The sequence below is a fragment of the Hypanus sabinus genome, chromosome 9, assembly GCF_030144855.1.
Source record: "Hypanus sabinus isolate sHypSab1 chromosome 9, sHypSab1.hap1, whole genome shotgun sequence".
Taxonomy (NCBI): Eukaryota; Metazoa; Chordata; class Chondrichthyes; order Myliobatiformes; family Dasyatidae; genus Hypanus; species Hypanus sabinus.
In genome coordinates this window covers 136,440,471-136,464,193 of record NC_082714.1, presented here as the reverse complement: position 1 = coordinate 136,464,193, position 23,723 = coordinate 136,440,471, and the positions used below count along the sequence as shown (strand labels likewise).

The 23,723-nt window shown below is 36.4% G+C and overlaps 2 protein-coding genes across 6 annotated transcripts in view; both read left to right on the top strand.

Annotated features, from left to right (window-relative positions):
* The first annotated feature begins 318 nt into the window (after positions 1 to 318).
* LOC132399841 (protein-L-isoaspartate O-methyltransferase domain-containing protein 2-like) lies at positions 319 to 17,859 on the top strand. Of its 5 annotated transcripts, none has more exons than XM_059980661.1 (6): positions 319 to 415; positions 4,632 to 4,956; positions 6,727 to 6,829; positions 10,707 to 10,878; positions 12,900 to 13,023; positions 16,867 to 17,859. In XM_059980661.1, exons 2-6 carry the CDS (start codon positions 4,650 to 4,652, stop codon positions 17,244 to 17,246), a joined length of 1,086 nt encoding a protein of 361 aa, XP_059836644.1. In that variant the 5' UTR covers positions 319 to 415; positions 4,632 to 4,649; the 3' UTR covers positions 17,247 to 17,859. The 5 variants fall into 5 exon arrangements, with proteins under 5 accessions (XP_059836644.1, XP_059836643.1, XP_059836645.1 ...); XM_059980660.1 differs by having other exon boundaries at positions 335 to 571; XM_059980662.1 differs by having other exon boundaries at positions 341 to 630.
* Positions 17,860 to 21,425: 3,566 nt separating this feature from the next.
* The window catches only part of LOC132399839 (peroxidasin homolog), a 234,550-nt gene continuing 232,252 nt past the window's right edge, over positions 21,426 to 23,723 (top strand). The window contains exon 1 of the mRNA XM_059980655.1: positions 21,426 to 21,709. Coding sequence (XP_059836638.1) covers positions 21,549 to 21,709 — 161 coding nt within the window. The 5' untranslated portion in view covers positions 21,426 to 21,548. The remainder of the gene's footprint in view (positions 21,710 to 23,723) is intronic.

Sequence of the window (23,723 nt, the reverse complement as noted above, 5' to 3'; positions counted from 1 at the left end):
AAGTCAGACAAGATTTACTGAATAATTGATTCCAGGGCAAAACCTGGGCACAGATGACAACAACCGTTTTGAAATATAGAATCCGAGAAATACTTAATGTGAAAGCACCATCAACAATATCGGTGGGATATATGATTTATGAATACAGTAAATGCCATTTGCCAGTTTGTATATCAAAATTGTAAAAATATTAGAAATTAGAAACTTTTGAAACGCGGAACACAGGACATCCAATGGACAGCAGTCCAAAGCAGTCACATCGCGCAGACGCCCCGTCTTTTATTAGCATATATTTCCCTATAATTTGCATGCGACTGACGCATTTCCTGCTGCCGTCACTGCTTAGTGTTTACATGGTGAAGTGAGCTGAGTGCTGAACAGCAGTTTGACAAAAGAGCCCAGACAGCGCGACGTGGTAAGCTGCGAGCCTATGCCCGCCGTCGTCTCGACACCTGCGATGCGACATGGAGAGAAATGGAAAGAAATAAATGTTGAAGCCCGGCCGGTGCCGTTGCGGCGGTCCCGTTGTGTGGTGTTGCAGCCTCAATGTTTGCAGCTCGAGACAGGCGAGGTACAGCGCCACCAACAGGCCAGGCGGGGCAGTAGCGGGTTCAGTTTTAACCACAAAATGTAAATACAGTGCTACCGGAATCACCTAAAAACCTGCACTTATTCATTGTCCCGATACAGCAAGGTAACTGAAGGCAGATCAGGAAGCACTGATAAACTATTTATGTAGTTTTCGGCATTCGAGCTAGACGAAGATATTACAAGATATGATATTGGTTACTTTACGAGCTCCAGATTCTTAAATGTGTAACTTGCCTCGACGATACGTTTGGTATTATCATACTCAAGAGCATGTGGGAATTTAGGAGTAAGAGAACACGAGTAGTTCAGAGTTAACACGCTTTTTACACACGTTAATGCACAATGATAATTAGTTTTTTTTCCTGTAAGTCAGGGAAAGCATATCTCTGAAGATTTGAATGAAAATTATGTTGACATTTGAGGGGAAAGGATGGTTCATAAAGTGTTTGAGACTGGCTGGACAGACTACAGAATATTTCCAGTCCCTGTGCTTTTTCATTATGACAAAATAAGACAAATTGGATCCTCTCAAGTAGGTTATTAATGAAAAGTGAGTGATTTCTAATATCTTTTTTTGCCTGCCACTCTGGAAATTAAGTACTATATTTAAAAATTAACATTTTATTTAAGGGGAGATCTATTGCTTTTAAATTCTGCTTGCTGTTTTGGTGGATTTCAAATTATAACTGGGCATCCAATATTGAAAATGTAATTGCAGTTGGTGGTGCGGTTTAAAAATGAGATTTGCTTTGGCATTCATTCATGCAGTCTTGTATGTGCTCCAGTTGGAATCACACAAGTAGCTTTTATAGGTAGACTGAATGTTTTTTTTAAAGTTTGTCTTTGGTTCCAACAGCATTGCAAAATGATTATCATTTAGACCTTAAGACATAGAAACAGTATTAAGCCATTCTGCCCAACTAGTCTGCACCATCCTTTGATTATGGTTGATTTATTACCCCTTTCAACCACATTCTAAACCCCATAGGCTTTGATGCAATTACTAATCAAAAGCTTATCAACTTCCAAATATATCAATGACTTGGCCCTCCACAGACATTTTTGCCAGTGTGTTCCACAGATTCACCACCCTTCTGGCTAAAGAAATTCCTTCTTGTCTCCGTTCTAAAGGAAAGTCTTGATATTCTGAGGTTGTGCTCTCTGGTCCTAGATTCTCCCATTATAGGAAACATCCTCTCCACGTCCACTCTTTCTGTAGCCTATCAAATATTGAGAGGCCTAATGAGATCACCCTCATTATTCTAAGCTCCAACAAGTACATAGCCCAGAGCCATCAAATGCTCCTTCATTCCTAGGATCATTCTTATAAACCCCCTTTAGACCTTCTCCAATGGCAGAACATTCTTTCTTAGGCAAGGGTCCAAAACTGCTCACAATATTCCAAATGCAGTCCAAGCAATCCTTGCTTTATGTTCTAGTTCTCTCAGAATGAATGCTAACGTTGCATTTGTCTTTCTTACTACTGACTCAGCCTGCAAGTTATCCTTTAGGAAACCCTTCACTTGGACTCTTGTCCCTTTGTATCTCCAATTTCTGAAATTCTCTCTGTTTGTTCCTTCTGCCACAATTGCCTGATGAAAGACTGTATTCCATCTGCTACTTATAAAGTAAACAACCTCTGCTGACTCTTCGCTATCCTGCTTGTAACTTCCTCAAAGAATTATTAACAGATTTGTCAGGAAAGCTATCCCCTCAAGGAAACCATGTTGATTTCAGCCTATTTTATCATGTGCCTCCAAGCATTTTGAAACCTAATTTTTAACAATGAACTCTTAACATCTTGCCAACTGCTGAAGTCAGACTAACTGGCGGACAATTTCCTGCTTTTTGCCTCCCTCACTGAAAGATGGAGATTGCAGAAGCTAGCAATTCTTGTAAGATTGCTACTGAACTCTCCATAATCTTTTCATCTACCTCTTTAAGAACCCTGGGATGTATTTTATCTGGTCCAGGTGACTTATCTACCTTCTACACTCAAATTTCTGGCATATTGCTGGTGTCTTCCACGGTGAAGACTGACACAAAATACTTATTGATTTCATCTGCCATTTCTTTGTTCCCCAATTACTACCTCTCCACTACCATTTTCCAGTAGTGTGATATCCACACTTGTCTCTTTTATGCTTTATATATCTGAAAAAAACTTTTGGTATCCTCTTTTATAGGCTAGCATACCTTCATATTTCATTTGTTTTATTGCTTTTTATATGTCTTTTGTTGATTTCTTTAAAACCCTATTAGTGGCTTCCCATTAATTTTTGATATTGTATGCCTTCACCACTCTTCAGTCATTTTTTTAAAGTTTTGTGGCTTCAGTTAAAATATTTGATACATGTGCTCATCTGCTTGCTTGGATTATCTTGTTTTCAAAGACTTTATAGATTTGCTGATCAAAAGTTCTCTTGTTTTTAATTGGGCCCTGCTAATCATTTTCAAATACCTCTATGAAATGCTAAAAGAATTAACTGAAATAATATATAATTGTGAGACACAGTGTGGCAGAGACTGGCTACTGGTTTGAAGGAAAGCTGCTTGGTATAAGCCACCAGAACCAAGTAACAAATGTTGAAGAGGCGTCAAATGAACAGGAAAGAATTAGGCAGGGCGTGTATGCTGACTGGTTGAAGAGTGGTGTTTTCAGTGGGGGTTGGAAAGAGTTGTTTGGAAAAGAAAAGGAATGAATTGTGAACTTCAGAATTACTGTGCAGGAGCATTGGCTAACCTGGTATCATGATTAGCCAATTTGCAACAATGTGAATAGATGGTTACAATAGGAGAGTTGCAGTGTTTATTTCTCTGATGTAAATGCACAGAGGATTTCTATTTTTAGTTTTGCTGCCTCTCCTGTTTCCTGAAGGAACCAACTATTGGCATAATTCCAAAAGTGCAGTCTATCCTTCTAATAGCACAAAGTTTGACTGGTTACTTGTCTTTGTGAGATATCCAAACGACTTGACTCATTTAACCATGCGCAAAATTGGACAGTTTAGTGTCATTGAATATTAAGACAGACAGACACACAACTCAGCAAGTCATGCAGCTTATATGGAAGTGAATATATTGTCGACGTTTCTGACTGAGACCATTCATCGGGACTCAATAAATTGGGGTTGAAGATCAGGATTTCCCAAAGTCAGCTGACTTGCTTTAGAGTATTAGATCTAAGACCCATCTGATCCATAAGTATACAAAGAAAAGTCCTATCCGTCAAGTTGATGAAACTGCATAAGTATGTTTTAAGTTCTTTGCTTTTTGTAGCATTTGAAACAATACAAAGAAATTTTATAGACTCAGGAAATAATTAAGTACATTAAAATACTTTCTTGTCTTGTAGGTTTATAGAACTGAAATTGTTCAGAATAAGCTACTGTTGATGGTGATAATAATTCAAGAATTTTATAATGTGATTGGAATGTAAAGTCATTGACAATGGTCCTGTTGATTTGTTACCCCATCTCTGGTAATTAATTAGATAAGGGAATGGTTTGCATTCCAATACTACTAGCTCACTCTTCACGTGTAAAGCTCAGAATGTTACTTTTTGATTGGTAGTAATCATTTTTGGATTTTTTTTTTTGATTTTGCAGACCATCTTTGTGTGCTTAGCAGTTCATTTTCACCCAAGGAAAATTCATTGCAGTAGGACATTGCCAGATTTTTAGTTGGCAATTACCTGTCAAGTCAATGTTTGTGAAATCAAACTCCGTCTTACCTCTTTATGTGGTTTATTAAACCCTGCCATGTATGCATTTTGTACAAATTGAAGATTTTATTAGCACAGCTACTTGAAAATAACTTGATAGAAAATTTTCCATAAAATGCTAAATATACGTTGTGAAATGAAGATTTGTATCACCAATTATAACATTATTTTGGTGGTATTTGAAGAATGTATTAGCATATACCAATTTAAAGTGTAATATTTAACTCCATCAATGTCAGTAGTCTTGCTCAATATTAATGTATTGTTGAATTGAGGTTTTTGGTCCTCTAGTATTTAACAATGTCTTTGAATTCAGTTTTAACAGCTGAAAAAGATGGGAGGTGCTGTGAGTGCTGGTGAAGACAATGATGATTTAATTGACAATCTGAAAGAAGCACACTATATCCGTACAGAGGTAGTAGAACAAGCTTTCCGAGCCATAGATCGTGCAGATTATTACTTGGAAATTTACAAGGATAATGCCTATAAAGATTTGGCTTGGAAAAATGGTAATATCCATTTGTCTGCACCATGCATCTACTCTGAAGTAATGGAAGCACTGGACCTACAGCCGGGATTGTCCTTTTTGAACCTTGGAAGTGGCACCGGATATTTGAGTACAATGGTTGGCTTAATTTTAGGTGAGCTAACATGTTACAGTTCAAGGCTTCAATTAATTACAGTCACATACTGAAAAACTATTTTAAGCACAAGTCTATAGTTTTAAAAAACTGATGTTTCACAGTAACAAGCAATTAATTGCAGTCTTTAAGTATTTACACTAACACCTTTTCATTAACTTGAATCTTCTAAAATTCTGAGTGTATTCTTAAGACGACCAAATCTTAATATGGTCGGTAAGACTTCATTTATCAACAAGCCTGGGTCTAAAAGCTGAACATTAAGTCCTGTTTACTTCTGAGGCCATTGGTCATTGATCTACATTGGTTCCTGGTCTGGCAGTGTTTTCACTTTAAAAGTCTCAATCGTGTTCCTCAAATTCCTTGCTCCATTTCTCTCTAACTTCCAAATTTCTGCAACCCATCCAGTGCTGGTGCCTCTTGATTTCTACATTGTTATTTTTTACCCTTTTCCTTTATTGTTCCACAATTGTTAGCTAAGACATGATTTGTTCTTAATTTTTTTATTGACTTTCTTGTTCTCTTTTTCATTAAATTTAGTTGGAAGTATGATTTTTTTTTAGTCAACTTACAAAATATCAAAATATGGTGTATAGCTATGTAAAATCTTGTTGGAAATTTATTTATGTAAAATACCTTGGCATGTTTTTCCAATGTTAAAGGTCCTGAATGAATTCAAGTTGTCCTTTGTTCTTTGAAGTTAAGGAGCTAAGAGAAATTGCTGTTAGTGGCTTGCCAAAATTTGCCCAATACGTTTTATGTACCACATATTGGGTGTTTTTCAACATTCTACTGCAAGAATTGGGTAGATAATGTAGAACTTCCATAAGACCAGTTTGCATTAAATATTGTAAATACTGGTGTTAAATATTATCAGTATTGCATTATAATCTGTCTGTGCTGTAGTTCTTGTTTGCATTTAAACCTTTGGTTAGTATGTGACGGAACTTGCAGTTCATATCAATAATTTAGTTGTGATGGGCAGCTAGAAGTCATCACGGTTAACATTTGGATAAATCAATTTAGACAGGCATTCAAGATTGTTTAATGTCATTTCCAACACACAAGTGTAAGGGAGAACAAAATAATTGGTACTTGGTTCTGATGCAGCACCAAAAAAAAAACACACCAAGCTTAGGAACACAATAATAAAAAAACACTAAATATAAATACGTAAGATAGCTTATATGCATTTGTTGTAAGTCCATAGTGACACTTGGCACAGAAGTGTCTGTACAAAAGGTGACTGACTGGACAAGATAAAGTGATGGTGGTTGGGGGTATGAAGGGTTGGGTTAGTGGGTGGAGGTGTTAATCAGCCATACTGCTTGGGGATCATAACTGCTTTTGAGTCTGATGGTCCTGTTGTGGATGTTCTGTAGCCTCCCCCCTGTTGGAAGTGGAACTAACAATCCATGAGCAGGGTGGGTGGGATCCTTTGTAATGTTGCTGGTGATGCTTTGGGCAGTGTTGACTACCTGTTGTCGACCTTCCCTGATTTCACTTGTGAAGCAACACTTTCATTTATATTACTTTTAGTAGTTAACGATTGCAGCTGTTGTAACTGTAGATAATTGTATTATGGTTAGTAAGCATATACCATTGCATTCTGTATTAAAATTGATATTTTAATTCTAAAAATCTTTAATATTCACTATCATATTATTTTATAATTCTTTGACTGCTGACACAATAAAGTCCTGGAGTTTAAGCAGACTAGTTTCCATTCCAGACTGCAGTCCTTCTATTAACTTAATCCTCTGCCTACAGGGCCCTTTGGAATAAATCATGGAATAGAGCTTCATGTTGATGTTGTCGAATATGCCAACCAAAAGCTTGAGAACTTCATCAAGAATAGTGATAGCTTTGATAAGTGAGTACTCTAGACCATGAGCTAAATATTTCTAATTGATTAGATATTAAGGGTGAATCAATATTAAAAGTAAAGCTGCTTGTTTTAATGCAAATTTCACAAATTGTATTGATTAATTTAGACCAATTTCAAATTGTATTGAATGTTTGAAAATACCTATTGTCCAAGGTAGTAATCCATGTTTATGTGCTGACTTTGCCATGGAAATAATTGCAAGTCCAATTTTTACATCCAACCTTTATAAGGTTTGTAAATAAGCCCAAATGTTCATACTTATTGGTGGCCAATCCAGAATTTTGAATATTTGGTATCTGATTGTTTGACGTCATACTTGTTGGTCTGCACTGAAAGCCAGCGTCCAGAGTGTAAGGGGATGTATAGCAAAATCTACCAATTCAGACTATGGAATGGCTTTGGGACTGTAGTAGGAGTTGGGGTCAGAAACAGGAGAAGTCATGTCTAGCTGGGGTTAGAAGTGCCTGAGTATTTTCTATTCCTTTCACTGGAATATTTTTATACCACTTATTTTATAAATAATTCTATTCTGTGGTGCTGTGCTTCCAAAAAAATACTTTGAAATAATCTTTAAGGGAACAACCAAAACTGTAAGTGTAATTCAGGGTCTTTAGTTTTGCTCCTGCTTAAATATAATTCCAAACTGTGGCACAGGCAATTAAAAGCATTTCCTAATGTGGGCTCAAGCAATATTGTTTTTTCCACTAAATAAACGCAGGTAAAATAGGCTAATAAATAATATGTGCATAATTGTCAAGTTGTAATGCAATTGGAAACACAAAATCTTGTGCTCTCCTCCCATCTTCAAATATAAATTGGGTAAGAGCTGTTTATAGAACAAAGTTTCACATGTGGAGCTGATTCTGCATTGGAACTGTTTTCTAACTGTTTACTTAGAACCTTTAATAATACAGAAAATCACCAACAAATCAGTGCTTACTTTTATTTTTGAGCATTCTGATTTTATCTGGCTTCATTGCCATTTGCAATGTAATCCATACTCCATCAGATCTTGCTTGCAGTAAATTATTTTAAACTGCTTTGTGCACCATTATTGTAAAGATTAGGATGACATGAGATTCTGCATTTGCTAACTGTCTTGAAAAACACAGTGCTGAACACTGAAGTGTCTTGACCCGAAATGTCAACTGCTCACTTCCCTTCATACATGCTACTTAGCCTGTTGAGTTTCTCCAGTATTTTGTGTTACAAAAGTTATAGCTGTTTGTTGATAATTCATTAAGTAATGGAACTTTCACAATTTTCCTTTAATCTTTTGTGTGATGTCTTTTTGTGTTACATCACATCTGCTCTGAGGACATTCTTATTTAATGAATAGATAGGCACGGGAGATAGGTATGTTGTCCCACAGGAAGTTCTCAAATGGCAGGGGTAGGCAACCGTGGCTGACAAGTGAAATTAAGGACTGCATAAAAGCCAAGGAAAGGACATATGTGGTTGCAAAAATGAGTGGGGAGTTGGATGATTGGGAAACTTTTAAAATCCAAGTAAAGGCCATTAAAAAAGGTAAAAGAAAGGGGAAGATGAGGACAAATTAGCCAATAATATAAAGCAGGATATCAAAAGTTTTTTCAGTTATATAAAGAGCTTGAGTTAATATTGGACCGCTGAAAATTATGCTTGAGGTAATAATGGGTGGAGGGGAGGGAGACAAATAATGGCAGATGAACTTAATGAATACTTTGCATCTGTCCTCGTATAAAAAGCACCAGCAGTGTGCCAGAAGTTCATGAGTGTCAGGGAGCAGGAGTGAGTGCCATTGCTAATACAAAGGGAAAAAGTCCTAGGCAAACTGAAAGGTCTTAAGGTGGATAAGTCAACTGGACCAGATGGACTACATCCCAGAGATCTGAAAGAGATTGCTGAAGAGATGACGGATGCATTGGTCATGATTTTTCAAGAATCACTTAATTCTGGCATAGTCCCGGAGGACTGGAAGATTGCAAATGTCACTTCATTCTTTAAGAAGGGAGGAAGGCAGAAGAAAGGAAATTATAGGCCAGTTAACCTAACCTTAGTGGTTGGGAAAGTATTAGAGTATTATTAAGGGTGAGGTTTCAGGGTACTTGAGGACTAATGATAAAATAAGTCAAAGTCAGCATGGTTTCTGTGAAGGGAGATCTTTCCTGACAAATCTGTTAGACTTCTTCAAGGAAGTTACAAAGGAAAGGCAGTGGATGTCAATTAGTTGGATTTTCAGAAGGCATTTGATAAGGTGCCACACATGAGGCTGCTTAACAAGATACAATCTCATGGGGTTACAGGAAAGAAAGTAGCAAAGATAGAGGAATGGCTAACAGCCAGGAGGCAGCAAGTGGGAGTAAAAGAGGCCTTTTCTGGTTGGCTGCCAGTGACTAGTGGTGTTTCTCAGGGGTCATTATTGGGACTGCTGCTTTTCAGCTTATCAGTGATACGGATAATGAAATTGATGGCTTTGTGGCAAAGTTTGCAGATGATACAAAGATAGGTGGAGGGGTAGGTAGTGCTGAGGAAGCAATTTGATTGCAGCAGGACTTAGCAATCGGAATGCATTATTGGGAAAAGTATGATAATGCATTTTGGTAAAAGGAACAATAATGCAAGCTATTAAATAGGGAGAAGGTTCAAACATCAGAGGTGCAAAGCGACTTAGGGAGTTCTCAGCTAAGACTCCCAGAAGGTTAATTTACAGGTTGAGTGTGTTAAAGAAAGCAAATGCAATGATGGCTTTTATTTTAAAGGGACTAGAATATAAAAGCAAGGAGATAATGCTGAACTTTTATAAGATACTAGTCAGGCTATTATTTAGAGACTTGTCAACAGTTTGGGCCCCATATCTCAAAGGATGTGTTGTCATTGGAAAGGGTCCAGAGGATGTTCATGAGGATTCCAGGGACGAAAGGGTTAACATGTGAGGAGTGTTTGGCAGTTTTGGGCCCGTACTCACTGGAATTTGGAAGAGTGAAACCTCATGGAAATCTAGCAAATATTGAAAGGACTAGATCGGGTGGATGTGGAGAGGATGTTTCCTATGGTGGGCACGTCCAGAACTAGAGGCCAGAAATTGAGGGGCAACCTTTTAGAACAGAGATAAGGAGGAATTTTTTTTAGCCAGAGTGTAGTGAATCTGTGGAATGCTCTGCCATAGACTGTGGTGGAGGCCAAGTCTGTGGATATACTTAAAGCAGAAGTTGATCATTTCCTGATTAATCAGGGCATCAAAGGATATGGCGAGAAGGCAGGTGTATGGGTTGTAGTGGGATTTGGGATCAGCCATGCTGGAATGGTGGAGAAGACTCAGTGAGCTATATGTTCTAATTCTATTCCTGAGTCTTAAGGAATATGCAGCTCTAGTTTTGCAATTTTCTGCATAGTGAGATTGCACTGGACCATTTTAAAATCTTTTCCTCTGCCTACAGTGCATTAGCAATTGACTCAAACATCTCATAGCTGCTCAGTTTTTACAGCTTTTGGCAAAATCACTTTCTTTACATAGAATATTATTTTTGGTTTTCTTTGCCCTCTAAAATATGACAGTCCTATTTAGCTCTTAGACTGGTGAGCTTATTTTTCCATTAAAGATAATTTGGATATGTACACAACAGAATAATCCTTACAATTGTTTACACTTGTGTTCACTTCCTATATGTATGTGTGAGCCATTTTTTCTGCACTGGCTTACTTTATTATCTTCTGATCATAGTTCATCTCCACTCCCTTTCAGATAATTTGTGCATGAAAGCCAAAGATTCACATAGTATCAAACAAACTATAGCTCGTTAATCCAAGAAACATTGATTATTATCAAGATAAACTGAACTAGAAGAATTTTCTCATTTGTAATGTGATTTTATAAATTTAGGTTTGAATTCTGTGAGCCATCTTTTGTGGTGGGTAACTGTCTAGAGATTGCATCAGATAGTCGACAGTATGACAGAGTCTATTGTGGGGCAGGCGTTCAAAAAGATCATGAAGAGTATATGAAAAATCTCATAAAAGTTGGCGGAATTCTTGTCATGCCGTTGGAAGAGAAAGTAAGTATAAATTTGGAGTAATTCAAGCTAACAACGTTATGCATTCAGGATTTGTATAAATTTTAATTAGCTATTTGTAACTTTATCCACATGATCACAGTTATCTCGTTTTTTCAACTCGAGTTATCTTTTGCCTTGGTTCAACAAAGTAAATTGTTATGTATCCCATCCCCTTTCTTCCCAAGTAATAGTTGCATCTACACATTCCCAGTTATTTAGTGTTTGTTGTTCTATCTACTGATAAATCTATTTATTCCCTCAGTTATTTATCATGTAACACAGATGGAAATGATAAGCATAACAACTTTCTTTCTTGACTATATCAAGCTCACCCAAGTCTACAATGGAGCAGCTGGTAGAGATACTATCTTGTAGGTGTAGCAATCTGGCTTCCATCGTGACTTCAGGTGTTCTTGTAGAGTTTATACATGGTCTTGTGATCATGTAGGGTTCCTCCAGGTGCTCTAGTTTTCTCCCATGCTATGAGTTGGTACAGTAATTAGGCACTGTTAATTGCTCCTGATGTTTAGGTGAGTGCCAGAATCTGAGGGGGGGGGGGGTCTTGAAGTGTGGTGAATTAAAATTGAATTATTGTTGAATTAGTCTATATGAGCAGTTTGAAGTTCAGTATGTACTTGATGGCCTAAAAGATTTGTTCTCTCCTGTATTCCTCTTTATGCCTCAACCAACCCCTCATTGCTCATGATGATTCTGGACCACAGAGTTATAAATGTATAGGTTTTTTTTCTTATGAATCATTACATGACAAATTTGTCTATGTGCCTCTCTATCCTTTGACAATGATTGCAGGCTATTTATGGGCATCTGTTTCCTTACCATATTTATCACTCATGAAGCTAAATTTAGAGTGCTTCAGACCTTCAATTCCTATCTATGCTGACCATCGATACTAATCCCATTTTCTAGCACTTGGTCTGTAGCCTTGGTGATTCAAGTACAGATACTGGAATTCTGAGGGTGCCTGCTCCCACCACCTACTTAGGCAGTACGTTCCAGTTTCTGACCATTCTCTGCATGGAAACAATTCTTCCTCTTATCCCTTTAAACTCCCTACACTAAGTCTACAGACCCTTTTTTTTTCTCTGGTGAAAAGTTTCCTATCTGTGCCTTTTGAATTCTGTCTCTCTCTCTCTCTCTATCAGGCATCAGCAACTTAAACGCTCCCCCCCCCCCCCCCCCCGGGCTCAGCTCCAAATGCACAACTAAAACACTCTATTCCAAGCAATTCATAGTAAATCCCTTCTGCACATTTTCCAGTGCAATCACATTCTTCCTGTAATATGGTGGCCAACATTGTACATAGTTTGCAGTCTGTTGCCTAACCAAATTTTTATAAAGTTCTACCTAGAGTTTGTATTGTATGCCTGACTATAAAGAAGTAGCCTTTATGCCATCTTCAGTGATCCTTGCACTTGTACATCCAGATCCTTGTTATGCTCAGTCTAGAGTCCTACCTGTCACTGGTATGTCCTACCCTTATTGGTACCCTCAAAGTACATTGTTTTGCGCTTGTAATGATAAATTCTGCTTGCCATTATTCAAATGATCAAAATCATCTTTAAACATCCTCCTTATTGCTTCAGTACTTGCAGCTTGCTCCGGTTTGTTTTTTGTTTCCACTCACCATGTCTGAGTTCAACTTTCCCACCTCCATTTCTATTTTCACAAAAGAACTGACCACTCCAATCTCTGCTTTCTCCTTTTAGAGATGCCCGAGTTCCCATTATGTACTATGAATGATCATATGTAAATTAAGGTATAATAAAGCTTGAGTTTAGATTAGCTAACTACATAGAAATCCAAGAATAGGAAGTTTTATTGCAGAACACCCTCAACATTAAAGGAGTTGTTTATGGTGAATGAAATACATTACATGAACAAAGTTCCCACATCTATGATTTTGTTCATTTTAATTGCTTGGGACTTGCTCTTTGAAAATTTTCCCTCTTAATGTTAATTTAAAACTGAAGATAAACATATTTCTGGATTCTTTGTTGCAGCTAACTAAAATAATGCGTACAGGATTGAATACTTGGGAAACAGAAAAAATTCTGGCGGTCTCCTTTGCTCCTTTAATCCAACCGTGTAGTTCAGATGGTGGAAAAGTACGAACAGTTCAATTGCGTAAGTTTTATTAGACTGATAAGTCTAGTGATAGTCTTTTGTATTTAGTGAAAATGTTAATTTTCCAGTAACTGAATTGGTGCAACATATAACTATATCCTATTTATTTTTTATAAACACGATACATTGATTGCCAGTGAGCAAAGGGAATACAAGAGTCACAACTTGGAATGTTGAAGTGGTCTACCTGTGGTTTAAGAATGGCAATTGACTTATTATTTTTAATTCTGTGATTGAGATTAATGTTTTTGTGTTGTAATGTTAAGATCCCTTATATATAAGAAATCTTTTTCCTAGATTTTTTTTCAACAGGACAACAATCTATAGTTTTGTATGCCTTATAATGAATTTGTGTTATACTTTTTTAAATAAAGGCTTTTAAAGTCACTTTTTTTAAGGGTTTACTGCAATCTTTGATAGTTGAAGAGTATTTGTATTTAAATTGATGATTGCTTATGAAAACTTTTCTGTATTGCACTGAACCTCAATGGCTTTAAGTTCAAAGTATTTTCTACCATTTGGAAGACTTCTGATCACATAAATGACATGATACATATATTTATAGACTGAGATCATCTGGCTTGCAGTTTAACTTGACAAAATGCCAGTTTGCCTGGGGCCTGTGTAGCTGGGAGCTACTTGAGTTTTAGTAGCATTTGTGGTTATAGAGCAACAGACTTTCCAATTTAATGTGAGTCCTGAGCAGTTATGTTTGACTTTAATGGATTTCACAGTCTAATTGTGCTTTGTTGAAAAGTTAGCAAATGTGCATGTTAATTAATTATACTAGAATCGTATTGTTACATGAATTACTTTCAAATGGAGCAACTGAATATTCTTGTAATGAGTAGTTGCGCATTCATGTAGGTTGATTGTGACTATGCTTGTGGTTAAAAGTTTAGTTAGTATCTTAGTAACATGGAAAGAGGATGATTACAACTAAATAAATATGAAAAAACATACAGATGCTGGAAATCTAAAATAAAAACAGAAAATGCTCGAAATATTGAGCAGATCACATCCCATCAATGGGAAGAAGAACAGTGTTAATATTTTGGATCAAAGACCTTTCATCATATGTGGTAATGATGATTACGTACTTCTAGTTGTCAAGGCCAATATTTTAATGTGCTAAAATTTTAAACTCTCCACTCTTATTTCTAATTTTTGTATACAATTTATGATACTTATAATATTTCTCTCTACACCTCCCAATAACATGTCCTTGAACCCTTGCTAGTAGATACAACAAATGACTTTCAATCTATGCAAAGACCAGGCTGTGATCATCTTCATTTGTTCATACTTTGACATTGCAATTGCTGATTTCCCACTGGCAGCATTTTAAGGGTTACTGTTGACCAGTCACAATCAGACTTCACAACGTTCAAAGTCGACACTAAACAATACAAATTCCCTCATAGGGTATCTCATGGACCACCTTGGAAATTCACTGAATCTACTGTATTGCATTGAGTATTTAGAAAATGCAACAAAATATTGTCCTCTTTGTGAGATATGAAAGAGTCATATAGCATGGAGATGGGCTACGAGGCACAATTAATCCATTCTGACCATCAGCCACACATTATTAGTAGTTAGTATAAATACTTTTGTTTGTTCACTCGTGTGTTCATTCCTGGCAAAAGTAGCCAGAATTGATCTGTAAAGATATTGAGCAAAACCTAATGTGTGTTTACAGTGGATGTGAATGAGAATGCTGTCATGACTCATGTCCTGTTTTGAGCTGTACTAACAAAGAATTGCATAGTTCTTCAAGAAACACATTCTAAGCCTAAATATGCATATATTGGGAGTATTTTAATACTTTAGCCTTACTTATGCAAATATAATATAGATGTGGTTGTAATGTTTTATAACATGTATTTTACAAACAGTAACCTTGGAGATTAGGATTAGACTGCATAGTTTTTCATCTGCTGTGAACACAAAGGATCAGATGGCTTGCTGCCTTAAATTTCTGAGATACCAATAATTTATTTTTAAAAGACAGCCACAAAGTAAAATCAATCTCTCCAAACAGTCACTTCATATGATTTTAAACTCATAAGTAAAATGAATCTTAACAGATGTATTTGGTTTTAAAACATTTATTTACCTGAAGGCTTGATGACATTTGTACTGCAATTCTTTCATTAGAATAGAATTCTACATTTAAGCACTACAGGTTCAATCAATTTCTTTTTTGGGAGGAGGAGTAATATGTTTGCACTGTGTGTTGCTGATTATTAGCTGGAAAGAAAGTGAAAAGGTGCTAGTTATATTGTATGGAATTATAATGTTATATCTATTTTCCTCTGGCAGCTTAGTTTTGTTGCATTGAGTCATAATAGCAACTTGCATTTATTTCTCATTGTTTTCATGCAGAAAACATTCTAAGGCGTTGATCATTGATAGAATTGAGAGAGTGAGAAAAGGGCACCAAGCCAAACGAGTGGGTAAACTGTTGGTCAGTGTTGGAGGGGATTAGGAAGCATCTTAAAGGAATTCGATAGAACTCAAATCAGGAATTTTCAGAGTAGCTGATTGACACAGCACTGAATGGTGGGAGGACATCTAGAGGGGAGGGAGAGAGAATAGAAGACAAATGGTGGATATGGGAGGGGTTAGAGATAATATGAAAATGATTCAAACATGTGGATAATTTTAAAAGCATTGTAACATGAACATCAGTGACAGTTAAATGGAGAAACTGAGTTTAAACATAGAAAACTGCAAATGCTGGAAGTATTCAGTCTGCAATATTTGCAGAGTGAAATAGTTATTATTTCAGGTTGATGAACCTTTGTCAGATTTGTTAAAGTGGCAAATGTTTTGAAAGCAGTGTTGCATAATAGTAGGGCATTGTGAACCAGTGATGGGAATAGAGATTTTTTTTCCCCCGTTGATGGCAGAATAGAGAATTAGATAGAGTGAAGGTGATAGCAACAGATCCAAACATGACATGAGGATTTTTTTTAACATAGCAAACAACTAAGACTTGGAGTGTACTGTGGGTATTAGTGGCAGTAGATCCAGCATTCAAAATAAGCCGTATTAGTATCTGAAAGGAAAGAATTTGCAGGGCAATGGGGAGAGAACCTGAAATGATGATCTTCCATGCTGTGATCATTCTGGGAATGTATCCCAAAAAGGTTTACTTGCCAATCTCTGGAAGCAGATTTTTTTTTGAGGCAGTTGCATTGAGAAACCTGAATAACATACATTTTTTTAAAGTGGTGTTTCTTTTGGCTCCTCTGCTTTTTGGAGATCCTTTAGCTATGCAGTACTTAAAAGATTTTTCAGTCAAATGTTGTAGATATATTATTTCTGAAGAGGCCAGATAACGTGCTGATGGTCACATTTGGTTTAATTATCTTGCCAGTTCTATTAGTTCCTTTAACATTTTTTAAAAATAGTGATCTAAACATCTATTTTAAAATACTAATGCATTTTATTTCAACTACTATAGACAACTACGTGTTCTTCATTTACACTGGTCAATGAAATGGGAAATGCTTTATTTACTTTTAATAAAATTAGTCCTAATTTGGAATATATTTATTAGATTTGTTACTTAGTTTGGATATGTTTTTAAGTTCTCCTGCACATCAAACAGAAAACCATATTTTTGGTAACAAGAAAACATTTTGGTTCTGCTTTTATGCAGACTTCATAGCGTTAAGTAAAAGTACAATTCTAATTGAAGCAAACACCTTCTCACTCTATGATCTGTTGTTCTCCAAAAGTTATTTGTTTTAATAGCTAATTGAATTTTAATGTATATCAGTAGGTGTTTGTATAAAAAAATGTGAATTGTTAAAAACATTTGTGATTCCACAGCTTCAGTTAGTGTTGGAAGCCTCCAAGAATTAACTCGGATCTGCATTCGTCGGACTCTAAAAAACACAATAAATCAGGACAAGGCAAATAACGGAGTTCCTCCAAGGGTTCCATTCAGATTTAAACGAAGGCGGATCCGCAAGAGACGAATGGATGCAATTGTGTTGGTTGAAAAGCAGGTCTTTGCAAGTCGAATATCAAATCCTTTTGACAACAACAATAACAATGAGAACTTGGAGGATGCTAAGCGAGATGATGATGAAAAAGAGTACTGCGACTTTAAACCAGACCCTCCATTATATCTGCTTCGAGAAAAGATCTTGAGCCTGCCTTTACCAGAGCCATTAAAATTATATCTGTTGTACTACAGAGATAAATAAATCTTGACAATAACTGCTGATATTAACTGTAATATTGCACTTGAGTTAAAATTCAAAAAAATATAAGGGGACATATACTGCAATGAAATAAGTGAGCACCTTTCCAAACTTTTAGCAATTTCCTATTAATAGTTTCATACTAAATTTTGTTTTTTTCATTTAAGACAAAGTTATAGAAGTACTCATGTAGAGTATTTGCAAAACTACAGTATGCTTTGCTCTGTTGTACATTTATTGCATTGTTTGTGATGTGCACTTCCAAAACAGTATACAAGGTTGAAAAGAGAAATTTTGAAATTATTATCCCTTTGAAACTTCCTGGTGACTAGTAACTTGTTTATTTAAACAAAATATTGTAATTTGTATTTACCTAGATGAATACTATTTAGCTCAGAGTAAACATGGTGATTTTGAGCACAGTTCTGTACTTTATATGCCAAAATTGTTTTTTAATGGAACTGGTAAGATGTAACTTTAGAATTTTTTTCACTATTAGCATAATTTAAAAATGTTACTGCTGTAACAATTACATATTTTTGCAATTTGCTTGGTAGATGAACTGATGTTAAATGTTTGTTCAGTAATTTCTCTGCAATAAATAAATCAAAAAATGGATTAAGTTGAGCTTTTCTTTCTATATTTCTCATAGTCCTGATTTAAATATAGATGTTGTTTGCAAGCTGTGACTAACAGACGTTTGTAGCCTGCTAACAACATGCTCTGGAACTTGCTTTAATTCATGTCTGCTGATTTGTCCTGTTTTAGTTGCATACCTCTGCATGTTTGGAAAAAAAATTATTGCTGCTATTGCTTTAATGGCAAATGGACCCATATTAGATATTAGCTTGCCTCTGTGGTATTTACATGAATTTTATTCATGCACTGAAGCAGTCATAAACAAAAGGTTTGCTTGGTGTCTTCCTTTGCTTTCTTTGTGTTTCCTGCAATAGGCAGAAACTAGATACATGACCCATCAATAGCTGAGCTGACTTGCAATATACTGACACACATAAAAGTAGACTTAATATGGTAATAATAGGAATACACAGATGTGGATGAAAACTTTATTGTACATGTTATAGCAACAATAAATCCAAGGGATAACTATAAGCACAACAGAGATGATGTGAAGTTTTAATGTGCCAAATTGTCTTTATTTGCAAGAATGATCTTTTGTCTCCTGCATTTAAATACATTTTTGTTTCTTTGTGCATGATCATATGGCAGCCTGTGAGTAAAGATGTTCTCCTTCCAGGTAGACTTCATTGGACAAGGGCAGGCTAGACTTATTAACTGAACTGACTGCTAAGTATTTCTTGGAAATCTTGCAGTACAGTACTTCTCTAGTTAGAACATCAACTGATGCAGGAGGACATGGATATCATAGTCTTAACAATATAAATATGGATAAATAATCAATGTTCTAAAAATACCCTTCCCATCTTTAAGTTAATCTGATTCATAAAGGTATTTATAGAATTAGTGGAAATGACAGGAGAATATAGTTGAAAATTAATGTAAGTGGCTGTTTGCATCCCCCATTATTCCAATTTGATTAAATTGTGCTTTTTTTTTTAAAGATGGTTCTTAACGTTCTTTTTGTTGGGTGGTGGGGTGGACATGCATGTCTACCAAAGGAGATGTAAGGTTCCACTTCCCTTTGCTAGTCTGCAGATCACCCTTGGACAAGGTGTAGCACCAGCTTAGTCACCCAATCAGGGTCAGGAGCTGGATGGTTGTATGAGCAGCTAGTGCATATTGCAAGTCCTGGTATGTAACTGCTGATGCCAGGCAGGCAGTGTCTGGAGAGTATTGACAAGACCAAGGAGATGGTGGTGGACTTTAGGAGATCTAGGCCTCATATGGAGATCATTAATGGAGAATGTGTGGAGCAGGTTAAGACCTACAAGTATCTGGGAGTGCAGTTAGACGAGAAGCTAGACTGGACTGCCAACACAGATGCCCTGTGCAGGAAAGCACAGAGTCGACTGTACTTCCTCAGAAGGCTGGCGTCATTCAATGTTTGTAGTGAGATGCTGAAGATGTTCTATCAGTCAGTTGTGGAGAGTGCCCTCTTTGTGGTGGCGTGCTGGGGAGGCAGCATTAAGAAGAGGGACGCCTCACGTCTTAATAAGCTGGTAAGGAAGGCGGGCTCTGTCGTGGGCACAGAACTGGAGAGTATGACATCGGTGGCAGAGCGGAGGGCGCTGAGTAGGCTACGGTCAATCATGGAAAACCCTGAACATCCTCTGCACAGCACCATCCAGAGACGGAGAAGCAGCTTCAGCAGCAGGTTGCTGTCAATGCAATGCTCCTCAGACAGGATGAAGAGATCATTACTCCCCAACGCCATTCGGCTCTACAATTCAACCACCAGGGGCAAGACATGTTAAAGTGCCGGGGTTAGGACTGAGTTTAAATTACCACTCAATGCACTTCAGTAACTTTTTAAGAACTTTTTAAAAGCTATTTATTAATGCTTTTTGGGAGGGTGATTTTAGATGTATATATTTATACTGAGTTAAATACTGTATGTAATTAGTTTCGCTACAATAAGTGTATGGGACACTGGAAAAATGTTGAATTTCCCCTTGGGGATGAATAAAGTATCTATCTATCTATCTATCTAATGGTTGGGGTCACCAACCAAGGCAATGACAAACCACTTCTGTAGAAAAATTTGCCAGAACAATCATGGTAACCATGATCACCTAAATAATATGAAATGGCACATGATGATGATGATCAGGAAGAGTATAGGAAGATGTGAGTGAACAGTCCTGCCACAATCAAAGGCTCTTAAACCGCAATTAAGTGAGAAAGGACCACAAAATAGGAATGAATTTGAATATAGACTATTTGGATTGCTTGCTGGACATTGCTATGGACACATTGCTATATACCATGAACCCATTGTTTAATTATTTTTTAAATGAAGGATAAAGAGGATGGCCTCTTGGAACACAAGTGAAAGTATTGGGATTATTACTGCAATTGTAGAATTATGGGATATATTGTGTCGTCAGTCTAATGGAAAGTTTTCTTAATGCACTGATGTTTCAAGTGTACTAATATACAAACTGGTAATGTACATCAATAATTTCTAGGGAGTTGCTGTTGGTATCAACTGTTAGTGAAGTTATTTTAAATCAATTTTTGAGGGAAAATATGTCCCATGTCTACAACTTTGTATGACTTGGTCTTTGAATTTTGTAGTTGTAATGATTGTTATGCTATTCTGTATTGGCTATTTCCACCCATGGAATTTTCTTACATTCTCTACCTTATCAAATCCATTAAGTATCTGAAACAATTCAAAAGAATTATCTGAAGGCTTTCATGATCTCAGCCATGGAAAGTTCATTTCTCAACTGACAAAATGTATATTTCTACACTTAGCTGTGTAAAATACTTAGGGGCATTTCAGAGACATGTGAAGATGTACTACGTGCAGTAAATTGCCACCAGATTTATACTGTGGGGTGAAGGGGGAGGGAGCGAGGGTGAACTTGCAAATGCTAGAAATCTGAAACACAGAAAATGCTGGGGAAATTAAGCAGGCCGGTTAGCACCCATGAAAATAGTAAAGGTCAACGTTTCAGAAAGCTCTTAAATACGGGACCCGTGGAAAGCGAAACAATCACAGTTCAAAGTGGAAATATTTTCTGCATTTGCTTTTGCAGAGCAGGCATCTATTCGGAAAGCTGAAGTTAAGGTTTTACGAATGTTGGGTTTTTATTAACTATTTAAGTTTTATGAAACCTTTATTTTTATATACGTGAAATGGAACAAAACTGCTAATTTAGCTAGCATCCTTATGTTTGAAAGAGGAACATTTTAACCACCAGGCGGCTCACGTGCACACATTATTATGGGTATCAGTTTACACACACTAAATAAATAAAACTAAGAGCATATTTAAAACACAACAGATTTCAGTATGCACCAACAAATTATTTTTAATTCATCGTAGTTTTAATTTGCTTGAATATTGAATTTTCTGAACATACTATCCAAATCACTAATCTAGTTAGCCATATTTGATAAGTAGTATAAAACCACCTATAGATAGGTAAAGTAAGTATATACGCAAAAATGCAAATAACAACAATATTAATTTCATAGGCTTATCTGGACATTCAGTAAATTCTAATACTGGATGGTATGCAAGAGTAGACTTTGAAGTGACCGGGTTGAAACTGACTGGTTTGATAGGCTACACGTGCCTCCTATAGGTTCTTTCCTCGAAGTTGGGCTTGAATCTGACCATTGGTGCTCAGGCAAAATCGGCGCTGCTTCATCATGCCGGCAAAATGTTTTGTGTTCTTAGTGAACGTTTTTTTATTTTTCTCTCCTTTGTGTTCGTCTTGCCCCAGCCGATGTCTTTGCTTTCGGACGACTGTGCGGTGCATGCATTTAATGTTGGAAAATGTCCCCGAAGTTTCTGCACAGACAACTATTTTGTAAGTAGCCGGTGTACTCCTGATTTGCTTTCCGATCAGCGACGGACTCCAAATTTTGTGGATCAATTAAAAGTACTCGAAATCCATCGATTATACTTAGAGTTCGTAGGAGTGTGGAAGAGCTTTGATTAAGGAGTTTATTTGGTCGATCACGATTATAGTTTTAAAATGTTACCGTGGTTTGTGGAACGGTAGTTCACCGCAGTTTACGGAGGGACTAGATGAAACTACTAATTAAAGAATTACGTACAAGTCAGCAATCCGATTCCTGTAGCAGTTAATGAAGGTGTTGTAAAGACTGTTAGTTTCTTGAAATTATATCTTGGATTCCCCACTTTCTTCCGTTAAGCATTGCCATCAGGTTTCCCCCTGTTTTAATTGAGGTTTATCAGATAAGCACTGTGGGTTTCTTCCGCTGATTAAGGTTTGCCAGATGTGCACCATCAGTTTTCCTTCTCCAGGCTGAGGAATTATCAGTCGGAATTTACTTAATGATATTGCTAAAGTTTTGCAGTCAAGGACTCCATGCCAACAGTGGCAATATTTCAGCACAAATGAGAAATACTTTTACATATTAGCTACTAGGTTGTATATTTTTTGGGTTTATGCATGGTTAGGTTCGTGATATTTCCTGCAAAGTGATCATCGGAATATTAACAAGACTGCTTTCATTCCAGTCGTTTATTATTGGGTGCTAGGCAGTTGGATTCTGGTGATTTGGCTGAGAGCAGATGAGAAAGTTTATGTGTAACCCAGAAGTAAGCTGCTTTGATGAGCAAGAACCAAAACTCCATAAAATAGAGAACGTTTTGGTGAGTTTTCTGGAAAGTGCACGAGATTCCACAGAACACTCAAATCTTTCCCATTGGCATAAAAGTAACAAATCCTAACACCGTCTAAATAAATATGTCATCCCAAAGTAAAAATTGAGAAGTAGTTTGCAATACTTTATAATTCTTAGTGCTTCAAAATAAGTTATTTTTGGTGAATCATGTTAACCTTTATCTTGCACGTGTGCTACCTAGTTTTGTGTAGGACTGTAAATGCATTGTCAGAATTCTAACTAACTTTCAAAGCAGCAATGAGGGAAAACACTAGAGAACAAAGACTATGGTCCTGTAGTGTCTGTGTTGACTAAATTAGGACATGTAGACTGGAAGGGTAACTTTAGATTAATTGGAACTATCAATTATAATAGATTGCAGAGGCGGACTTGCAAAGTCTTGACTAGCAATTCATATATATTCACACAATCACTCCTTAAGAGGCTTGTATTTTAAAACAAACGTTACAGAAGCCAATAAGCATCAACAAATATGTGTTGACCTTAACTCTGGACAGTAGATTGATAATCCGAGTTTTTATTTCTCACCCTCATCTAGAAGCTAATTCAAACTTGATGTGAGCCTTGACATTCTATCTTCTATAATTTTCCCATTATGTATTACCATATCAGTAAGTATACGATTGGTGTAGTCATTTGTACTTAGTAAATAAAAATACTTAGATGTTCTTTACATCTGACCATGGATGATGGATGATAAAAATTTCTTCCAAGAATAAGTTAAATAGAATTGCTCTCTATCTATTTATTGTTGTAATAAACATTTTAATAGCAGTATGTTTTGGTCTTCTATCTTTGTAGGCCTGCAGGTGCGCATTATGAAGTCTTAGAAAGGGTTTATTTAAAGATTAAATTTGCCACTTTGGTTTACTTTTATTTCAAATAAAGCCTCTAAAGATAGTGAAGGATTAATATGAACTTGCTTAAATTGAAAGTACACATATTTTGCTAAACTGCAAATTTTGTTTATTTTTGTGACAACATCCTCTTTCTAGTCCCCTTCCCAAGCCCAGCATGCTTGTTGGGGCCTACAAGACTTCAACAAATGAAATGCAAAAATATTTGTATTAAATTTTTCTTTACATTAACATTGATAAATTTTCAAAGAATTTGTCCCATGATACTCTTATGAACAATGTGCACCAGATACGCATCACTGTGTTTGCAACT

Excerpts from the sequence above, each read along its gene's own strand:
- LOC132399841 (XM_059980661.1), top strand. The coding sequence starts at position 4,650 with ATGGGAGGTGCTGTGAGTGCTGGTGAAGACAATGATGATTTAATTGAC. Across the intron at positions 4,957-6,726 it reads AATGGTTGGCTTAATTTTAG|GGCCCTTTGGAATAAATCAT; the intron begins GTGAGCTAACAT and ends CTCTGCCTACAG. Across the intron at positions 10,879-12,899 it reads TCATGCCGTTGGAAGAGAAA|CTAACTAAAATAATGCGTAC; the intron begins GTAAGTATAAAT and ends TCTTTGTTGCAG.